This window comes from Oncorhynchus tshawytscha, unplaced genomic scaffold, assembly GCF_018296145.1.
Source record: "Oncorhynchus tshawytscha isolate Ot180627B unplaced genomic scaffold, Otsh_v2.0 Un_contig_7215_pilon_pilon, whole genome shotgun sequence".
Lineage (NCBI taxonomy): Eukaryota > Metazoa > Chordata > Actinopteri > Salmoniformes > Salmonidae > Oncorhynchus > Oncorhynchus tshawytscha.
Window position 1 is genome coordinate 176,243 of NW_024609573.1, and position 11,244 is coordinate 187,486.

The window sequence follows — 11,244 nt, forward strand, 5'->3', positions numbered from 1 at the left end:
GATTGTCATTTCACAATATGTGCTGCTGTAATTACTAGAACCCACCACATGGAGGCAGAAGAGGCTACAACAGTGGTCTCTAAAGTGGGAAGTTGCACCTTTTTAAAGAGGCACTTCAGTCTCAATAGGTGGTCCAGGTAAGTAATCACAGCACAAGTGGTGGTGGGAGGGGGGGCTGTATTGCTCCTCAAGCAAGGGGGAGACCGATAATTATGGATTCCAATCAGACCAACTCAGTTAACACTATTTTCCTCATTTTCACCCTTTGTGTACTTGGGATCTCAATTTAACAGGGAAAGTAAACCATTGAGTGGTGATACCTCTCAATTCATCTGGACTTTTTTTAAACTAACTTCATATTAAAATCTGCACATAAATGGGTAGTGAAATTCCTTCATCCTAACAAGGCGTTACTGTGTCCATAAAAATTTCAAGAGTGAAATATCTTTTTAGGAAGGCCACTTTAAATAAAATGACAAATAGCAATTCTCCATCTTTATTACGTATAGAAGAATACCATGCCACTTATCTCCAGGTTAATGACATGACTGATTGGATTCCTAACCATTATGTTTCAGGTTATGAACATACTAGCAAAACATGTCATTTAAAAATTCTAGAGACATATTGAACTGTACCCCCCAGATAATTTAAAAACACCTTTTAAAAAGTTCCAACTTCAGGGGAAATCTGCAATGAGTCTAGAATGAGAACTAGGAAATAATACAAAATACTCCTATATTGCCACAATTTGTTTAAACATGTCCTTATGTGAAGACAATAGTTTACATCATTTACAATCTGTTCAATGAGTTAATTTAACATCTAGTTTCTGTCAGCCACTGTGGAGCACCATGAGTCTGACAAGCATCCATACAGTCACTCTCTGTGGAGCACCATGAGTCTGACAAGCATCCATACAGTCACTCTCTGTGGAGCACCATGAGTCTGACAAGCATCCATACAGTCACTCTCTGTGGAGCACCATGAGTCTGACAAGCATCCATACAGTCACTCTCTGTGGAGCACCATGAGTCTGACAAGCATCCATACAGTCACTCTCTGTGGAGCACCATGAGTCTGACAAGCATCCATCCAGTCACTGGAGCACCATGAGTCTGTGGAGCACCATGAGTCTGACAAGCATCCATACAGTCACTCTCTGTGGAGCACCATGAGTCTGACAAGCATCCATCCAGTCACTCTCTGTGGAGCACCATGAGTCTGACAAGCATCCATCCAGTCACTCTCTGTGAAGCACCATGAGTCTGACAAGCGTCCATCCAGTCACTCTCTGTGAAGCACCATGAGTCTGACAAGCGTCCATCCAGTCACTCTCTGTGGAGCACCATGAGTCTGACAAGCGTCCATCCAGTCACTCTCTGTGGAGCACCATGAGTCTGACAAGCGTCCATCCAGTCTGGTCACACAGATGGGTGCGACAGGGACTTGTGCTCAGACTGCGAGGGGAGCAGCCCGGTGCGTGTCGTGAGGGATGTGCTGGCCTCGCTGTATACTGATGCGCTGGACGGTTTGTGACCCCAGCAGGGACATGAACAACAGCACCTTCCCAGGAACCTCCTCCACGACTCCAGAGTCTTCCCCGACCACACCCACACCCCCGAGGTGATCCCAACCACCAGGCTCATAAAGTACTTCAGCATGAAGATGGCGTGGTCTGGCCCTAGGCTTAGCCTCTCTCTCTCAGCCTGGCAGGAGCAGGAAAGACCCCTGTCCCACTGCGGCCTGAGGTGCTGCTCGTACACCAGACAGGCCACCACCACCGCGGCAGGGACCGTGTAGAGGACGGTAAAGAGGCCCAGCCTTAACATCAGCTTCTCCAGCTTGTCCGTCTTGGTCCCCCCCTGCTTGATGACGCTGCGGATGCGGAACAACGACACAAACCCCGCTAGGAGGAAGAGGGAGCCTGTGAAGAGGTAGACCACCAGGGGAGCAAGCACGAAGCCCCGCAGGCTCTCCACACTCTGGTTGCCCACGTAGCATATCCCTGCCACAGGGTCTCCGTCAGCAGCGCTCAGGGCCAGCACGGCGATGGTCTTGACGCTGGGCACCAGCCAGGCGGCCAGGTGGAAGTACTGCGAGTACCCGGCGATGGCCTCGTTGCCCCACTTCATACCCGCCGCCAGGAACCAGGTGAGCGAGAGCACCACCCACCAGATTGCGCCGGCCATGCCAAAGAAGTAGACCAGCAGGAACACCAAGGTGCACAGGCCGGCAGGGCCCGAAGCGTCGTACAGCACGTGCCCGCCGTCCTCGGAGCACGCCACACGCTCGTGGCCCGCCGCCAGCCGCACCATGTATCCCAGGGAGATGAAGAGGTAGCAGGCAGCCAGGTAGACGATAGGCAGCTCGGGGTAGGAGAAGCGGTCGCGGTCAATCAGGAATGTGACCACCGTAGTTAAGGTTGAGACGAAGCAGAGGACCGACCACAGGCCGATCCAGAGGGAGGTGAAGGCGTGTTCGTCCGGGGTGAAGTAGGGCTGACGGCAGGGCTGGGCGCAGTTCTCCACGGGGCCTGTGTGGACGCCGCGGCCGTACAGTGAGCGGGCCTCATGCTTGACGGACACCAGGGGGTGGCGACAGCGGCAGCCGCGTTGTTCACAGTCCTGGTGGTGGTGACTGTGGTGGGGTTTGGGCAGGAGATGCGGCCTGCGGCGGGCTGGGTTGCGGTAGGGGGCCTTGGGGGTAGGCTTCGGGGGGAAGGCCGGGCCTGGGGACAGAGTAGTGGCGTCACTGCTGTTCCGGTCCATACAGAGGAGGTCAGCATCACCCAGCTCTGGCAGCCCCTCGCAGCTCATCCTCTCGGGCCATTCAAACCCATACTGGCTCATCAGGGGGGAGCAGCCGCGCTTGGCCCGCTCGCACACGGAGCGGCACGGAGGCAGAGGCTTGCGATAGTCCGGGATGCAGATTGGGGTGTACATGCTGCAGAGGAAGAAGAGCAGGTCAGGGGAACAGTGGATGCGCACCAGCGGCCAGAACTGGTGCACCTCCAGCCCCACCTCATCCTGAGTGTCGTGGTTAAACTGGTTGGGCGTGTAGGTCAGGTTGTAGCCGATGCCTTTGCACATGGGGACCGTGATGGGTTCACACACGATGGCCTTGGAGGCAGCGCGCACCGGTAGTGCGCGCATCAGCAGGAGCAGGCACAGAACGCTGATGTAAAGAGGGCAGATGTGCGTCATGGTCGCCATGGAAGCTCCTCCAACGCTGTGTATTCCCACAAAAAAAGATACTTGAGGTTATTGGACAGGAAATGCGCTCTGACCGTTTGAAACATTGTATTACTGTTTCTATGTTCTATCAATAATACACCCAATGCACTTTGGGTGTGAGTCTTATTCACTCACACGTAAAGGCTAAGAAATACAGTGATGAAACAAGTTGATCAAATGTATAACTCACCAAGTCGATCACACGGGAAAATGTAAGCTACCTCATCAATATGCAATGCCAATCAAAGAGAAGCGCCATCTGATAAATCTTGCCACCACTAAATTCACTCCCAGTGTACCTTTAGGAAACGCGCCTCCGGTGCAATCAAATAAAGTCCATTTCGACTCGATAATGCAGACGGAATTTCAGGCAGCAACGCCTAATCCTTGCGCCACACTTTTTCTTTAAACAATATTTAGCGAAACAGCCTCCTGTTCTCAGAAAAAAAAATCTACACTCCACGACTGTCTTCCCTCGTGCGTCTTCTTGCTCCGGCTCCTAACCATACCGAATAACAACACCTTGGCCGCTTACTGTAGACAGCCACGCCCACAGGGCTGCGTCCTCTCCAATAGGAATCGCTTACACCCTGAACGACTCAATCAGTACATTCTTTACCCATAACCTACTTGTCACATAAAGTAATATCATTCCTTATTTTTATAGGCCTACAATCTCCGTAACATCACCAGTAAAGTCAGTGTTTAAAGTAGTGTTGTGACCAACTCAATCCATTCATTCCTTTTACCATAACCTTATCAGACAACTGAATACATTCTATATGACCTCACACCTACAATGTTTTATCAAAAGTAGTGTTTGATTAATGTTTGATTACTAGTTAAGTCAATTTCAATTCACCCCCCCTCAGAACAGCCTCAGTTATTCAGGGCATGGACTCTACAAGGTGTCTAAAGTGTTCCACAGGGATGCTGGCCCATGTTGACTCCAATGCTTCTCACAGTTGACTGGAAGTCCTTTGGCACACATAGGAAATTGTTGAGCGTGAAAAATCCAGCAGCGTTGCAGTTCTTGACACAAACCTGGCACCTACTACCATACCCTGTTCAAAGGCACTTAAATGTTTTGTATACTCAGTGTATGTGGACTGCAGTGTGCCAGTTCAACTCTGCACATAATCAGACATATATCTTTGTCCTAAACCACAGACAGAATATCAAACAGGTTGGTCTACTTGAACACTTGTCCTGTGTGGGCTATGCTCCTATAATTAATCTGTGTGTTTGTCCTGTGTGGGCTATGCTCCTATAATTAATCTGTGTGTTTGTCCTGTGTGGGCTATGCTCCTATAATGAATCTGTGTGTTTGTCCTGTGTGGGCTATGCTCCTATAATTAATCTGTGTGTTTGTCCTGTGTGGGCTATGCTCCTATAATTAATCTGTGTGTTTGTCCTGTGGGCTATGCTCCTATAATTAATCTGTGTGTTTGTCCTGTGTGGGCTATGCTCTATAATTAATCTGTGTGTTTGTCCTGTGTGGGCTATGCTCCTAATAATCTTAATCTGTGTGTTTGTCCTTTGTCCTGTGTGGGCTATGCTCCTATAATTAATCTGTGTGTTTGTCCTGTGTGGGCTATGCTCCTATAATTAATCTGTGTGTTTGTCCTGTGTGGGCTATGCTCCTATAATTAATCTGTGTGTTTGTCCTGTGTGGGCTATGCTCCTATAATTAATCTGTGTGTTTGTCCTGTGTGGGCTATGCTCCTATAATTAATCTGTGTGTTTGTCCTGTGTGGGCTATGCTCCTATAATTAATCTGTGTGTTTGTCCTGTGTGGGCTATGCTCCTATAATTAATCTGTGTGTTTGTCCTGTGTGGGCTATGCTCCTATAATTAATCTGTGTGTTTGTCCTGTGTGGGCTATGCTCCTATAATTAATCTGTGTGTTTGTCCTGTGTGGGCTATGCTCCTATAATTAATCTGTGTGTTTGTCCTGTGTGGGCTATGCTCCTATAACTAATCTGTGTGTTTGTCCTGAATGGTTGATGCCTCTATAGGTGCTTGGATCTGTCCTGGCATGGTTCTCCCTTCCATAGATTTGGTCTCATTGCATAGTTACCTAGATTGCCAAACTAAACATACGGGTGTTCTGAGGTTATTCTGATCAGAACTGAAGATAAATTCCTCTACAAATAAAATGACAAATCAATTCTAAATGAAAAACTGTTGGTTACATGTCCTATGTCAGGTTGAGTCACACTGTGTTGAGTTGAGAGTTACTGTTGGTTACATGTCCTATGTCAGGTTGAGTCACACTGTGTTGAGTTGAGAGTTACTGTTGGTTACATGTCCTATGTCAGGTTGAGTCACACTGTGTTGAGTTGAGAGTTACTGTTGGTTACATGTCCTATGTCAGGTTGAGTCACACTGTGTTGAGTTGAGAGTTACTGTTGGTTACATGTCCTATGTCAGGTTGAGTCACACTGTGTTGAGTTGAGAGTTACTGTTGGTTACATGTCCTATGTCAGGTTGAGTCACACTGTGTTGAGTTGAGAGTTACTGTTGGGAGCAGAAGTCTGGAGCCCAGTGAGGGATGGATAGAATCTACTCTGTTACGTGCATGTGAATGTAGGTGTGTTGACATGCTTGCTTGTACGTGCGTTTGTATGCACCAGAGGAGGCTGGTGGGAGGAACTAAAGGAGGACAGGCTCATTGTAATGGCTGGAAAGGAGTGAATGGAACGGAGTTAAACACTTGAAACATCAGGAAACCCCACGTTTGACTCCGTTCCATTGACTCCATTCCAGCCGTTACAATGAGCCCGTCCTCCTATAGCTCCTCCCACCAGCCTCCTCTGGTATACACGTATGTGTGTCTATCTGTGAAAGGACGACCCTATGGGCTGCACTGGTTCGTCGCTGTCTCTCTGTGTCTCCTGCTGCCCTCATTGTCCAAGGCTCTTTTGTTTTCTGTTTCTGATGGCATCTCTCAGGCCTCTTGTCGTTAGGAGACTAGATGAGCGTCTGATTGCTCTGCGGGCCACTGGACAATCACAATGAGGGCTTTGCAGCTCGCTACAGTTGAGCCATTGTGGACATGGCCCCTGGACTAATTGGCATTGACAATTAAGCTTGTTGGAATACAAGGTCCGTTTTCTCAGCAGAGGAAGGAGGGAAAATGGGCTGAGTCAGATAGTTCAGTACATGCAGTACAGTATACACACAAGCAGACACAAAACACACACACACACAGAGGCAAAACACACACACACACACACACACACACACACACACACACACACACACACACACACACACACACACACACACACACACAGGCAAAACACACACACACACAGAGGCAACACACACACACACACACAGGCAAAACACACACACACAGAGGCAACACACACACACACACAGAGGCAAAACACACACACACACACACACACAGAGGCAACACACACACACACAAAACACAACACAGCACAAACAGCAAAACACACACACACACACACACACACACACACACACAAACACACACACACACACAAACACACACACACACACAAGCACAAACAGAGGCAAAACACACACACATACATGCAAAACACACACACACACACAAGCACAAACAGAGCCAAACAATACACAAATCATACAGGACAGTATACACACACACATACACACACATCATACAGGCAAAACACAAACACACACACATCATACAGGACAGTACACACACACATCAACAGAGGCATCATACTGACAAACAAACACACATACAGGACAGTATACACACACATCATACAGGACAGTATACACACACATCATACAACAGTATACACACACATCATACAGGACAGTATACACACACATCATACAGGACAGTATACACACACATCATACAGGACAGTATACACACACATCATACAGGACAGTATACACACACATCATACAGTACAGTATACACACACATCATACAGGACAGTATACACACATCATACATCATACACATATACACACAGTATACACACACATCATACAGGACAGTATACACACACATCATACAGGACAGTATACACACACATCATACAGGACAGTATACAGGACACACATCATACAGTACAGTATACACACACATCATACAGGACAGTATACACACACATCATACAGGACAGTATACACACACATCATACAGGACAGTATACACACACATCATACAGGACAGTATACACACATATCATACAGGACAGTATACACACACATCATACAGGACAGTATACACACATCATACAGGACAGTATACACACATATCATACAGTACAGTATACACACACACATATCATACAGTACAGTATACACACATATCATACAGGACAGTATACACACACATCATACAGGACAGTATACACACATCATACAGGACAGTATACACACACATCATACAGGACAGTATACACACATATCATACAGGACAGTATACACACACATCATACAGGACAGTATACACACACATCATACAGGACAGTATACACACATATCATACAGGACAGTATACACACATATCATACAGGACAGTATACACACACATCATACAGGACAGTATACACACATCATACAGGACAGTATACACACACATCATACAGGACAGTATACACACACATCATACAGGACAGTATACACACACATCATACAGGACAGTATACACACACATCATACAGTATACACACACATCATACAGTATACACACACATCATACAGGACAGTATACACACACATCATACAGGACAGTATACACACACATCATACAGGACAGTATACACACACATCATACAGGACAGTATACACACACATCATACAGGACAGTATACACACACATCATACAGGACAGTATACACACACATCATACAGGACAGTATACACACACATCATACAGGACAGTATACACACACATCATACAAGACAGTATACACACACATCATACAGGACAGTATACACACATATCATACAGGACAGTATATACACACACATCATACAGGACAGTATACACACACATCATACAGGACAGTATACACACACATCATACAGGACAGTATACACACATATCATACAGGACAGTATACACACACATCATACAGGACAGTATACAGCACAAACACATCATACAGGACAGTATACATACACAGTACATACACATCATACAGGACAGTATACACACACATATCATACAGGACAGTATACACACACATCATACAGGACAGTATATACACACACATCATACAGTATACACACACATCATACAGTATACACACATCATCATACAGTATACACACATATCATACAGTACACATCATACAGGACAGTATACACACACATCATACAGGACAGTATACACACACATCATACAGGACAGTATACACACACATCATACAGGACAGTATACACACACATCATACAGTACAGTATACACACACATCATACAGTACAGTATACACACACATCATACAGGTACAGTATACACACACATATACAGTACAGTATACAGTATACACACATATCATACAGGACAGTATATACACACACATCATACAGTACAGTATACACACACATCATACAGTACAGTATACACACACAGTATCATACAGGACAGTATACACACATATCATACAGGACAGTATACACACACATCATACAGGACAGTATACACACACATCATACAGTACAGTATACACACATATCATACAGTACAGTATACACACATTCATACAGGTACAGTATACACATATATCATACAGGACAGTATACACACATATCATACAGTACAGTATACACACATATCATACAGTACAGTATACACACATACATCATACAGTACAGTATACACACATATCATACAGTACAGTATACATATCATACACACATCATACAGTACAGTATACACACATATCATACAGGACAGTATACACACACATCATACAGTACAGTATACACACATATCATACAGTACAGTATACACACATATCATACAGTACAGTATACACACATATCATACAGTACAGTATACACACACATCATACAGTACAGTATACACACATATCATACAGTACAGTATACACACATATCATACAGGACAGTATACACACACATCATACAGGACAGTATACACACACACACACACTCACTTGCATTGTTGAAAAATCTATGTACTGTTCACTGAGGTGAAATCCCACAACAGGCCACAGTGAAGACTGGAGTGCTGTGAGCAGTAGTAAAACCAGTATTTATCTCCACCTGCAGTAAGGCAGGCCTGTATGATCAACGTGTGGTAGCTGTCTGACATCATGCCGTGACAGCTCTAGGTGATTGAGGGACAGTCTCAGTGTTCACAGGGAACGGAACTACAGTAAACATGAGTATGGATTCAGTTGAAACATTCACACACAGCCATCCATTGTGTTCCAGTCTGCTTGGAACATGGTGATATCATTTAGCAAAGAGGTTCAAAGGTGGAACTTGAGATCTAACAAGTGAGCAACAATGCCCTCATGCCATTCTGACTGATTTATGGGTACTGTACAGTGTATAGCCCATGGTGGCGACCCAAATGATTCCCTATATAGTGCACTAGTTTTCACCAGGGCCCATAGGGCCCAATAGGGCTCTGGTCAAAAGTAGTTCACTGTGAAGGGAGTAGGGTGCTATTTGGGATGCAGGCAAGTCTACTCTGCAGCCAATGCCAGCGTTGGTGTGATTAGTGGACTATTTATTTATGTCTCTAGGGTGTGTCTGACACAAGTACTGTATGCTATTACTCATTGAACAAATCCACATCCTGGACATCAGCTGATAGGATACAATAGAATAGGACTTTGTTAGTCTTCTACTTCTTGTCTCCGGGGCTCAGCGGCAGGAGACGGTACCTCAGAAAGCCCCAGGGCACAGATGCAGGAGACGGTACCTCAGAAAGCCCCAGGGCACAGATGCAGGAGATGGTACCTCAGAAAGCCCCAGGAGACGGTACCTCAGAAAGCCCCAGGGAGATACCTCAGAAAGCCCCAGGAGACGGTACCTCAGAAAGCCCCAGGGCACAGATGCAGGAGACGGTACCTCAGAAAGCCCCCAGGACACAGCGGCAGGAGACGGTACCTCAGAAAGCCCCAGGAGACGGTACCTCAGAAAGCCCCAGGGCTCAGCAGCAGGAGACGGACAGAAAGCGCCAGGAGACGGTACCTCAGAAAGCCCTAGGAGACGACACCTCAGAAAGCCCCAGGAGACGGTACCTCAGAAAGCCAGGAGACGGTACCTCAGAAAGCCCCAGGAGACGGTACCTCAGAAAACCTAGGAGACGGTACCTCAGAAAGCCCCAGGAGACGGTACCTCAGAAAACCTAGGAGACGGTACCTCAGAAAGCCCCAGGAGACGGTACCTCAGAAAGCAGAAACCTTATGGTTGACATTTTACCTACAACTTGTTATTGCCTGGTCCGGGACTCTCTGAAAAGGTCCTAGCAGTCCCTTCCCATGGAGCATACTGTGTAAGATGCAGCTCTCTCTCTCTCTCCCTCGCTATCTCTCTCTTTCTCACACACACACACACACACACACACACACACACACACACACACACACACACACACACACACACACACACACACACACACACACACACACACACACACACACACAGGCCCTGGGGACTGAGCCCTCAGTCGTCCAGTCTTTCTAAACCAGAGGCCCTGGGGACTGAGCCCTCAGTAGTCCAGTGTTTCTAAACCAGAGGCCCTGGGGACTGAGCCCTCAGTAGTCCAGTGTTTCTAAACCAGAGGCCCTGGGGACTGAGCCCTCAGTAGTCCAGTGTTTCTAAACCAGAGGCCCTGGGGACTGAGCCCTCAGTAGTCCAGTGTTTCTAAACCAGAGGCCCTGGGGACTGAGCCCTCAGTAGTCCAGTGTTTCTAAACCAGAGGCCCTGGGCACTGAGCCCTCAGTAGTCCAGTCTTTCTGAACCAGAGGCCCTGGGGACTGAGCCCTCAGTAGTCCAGTGT

The 11,244-nt window shown here is 46.7% G+C and overlaps 1 protein-coding gene across 3 annotated transcripts; it reads right to left on the minus strand.

The window, feature by feature from the left end:
- Positions 1-1,129: 1,129 nt before the first annotated feature.
- On the minus strand, positions 1,130-9,485 carry LOC112236482 (frizzled-5). 3 transcript variants are annotated; one of them, XM_042315983.1, is made up of 2 exons: positions 9,386-9,485; positions 1,130-3,231 (listed from the first exon to the last, which is right to left on the minus strand). In XM_042315983.1, the coding sequence occupies exon 2, from the start codon at positions 3,213-3,215 to the stop codon at positions 1,425-1,427; it is 1,791 nt and encodes a 596-aa protein (XP_042171917.1). In that variant the 5' UTR covers positions 3,216-3,231; positions 9,386-9,485; the 3' UTR covers positions 1,130-1,424. The 3 variants fall into 3 exon arrangements, with proteins under 3 accessions (XP_042171917.1, XP_042171916.1, XP_024260842.2); XM_042315982.1 differs by lacking the exon at positions 9,386-9,485 and adding an exon at positions 3,536-4,642; XM_024405074.2 differs by lacking the exon at positions 9,386-9,485 and adding an exon at positions 3,427-4,642.
- Positions 9,486-11,244: the final 1,759 nt, after the last annotated feature.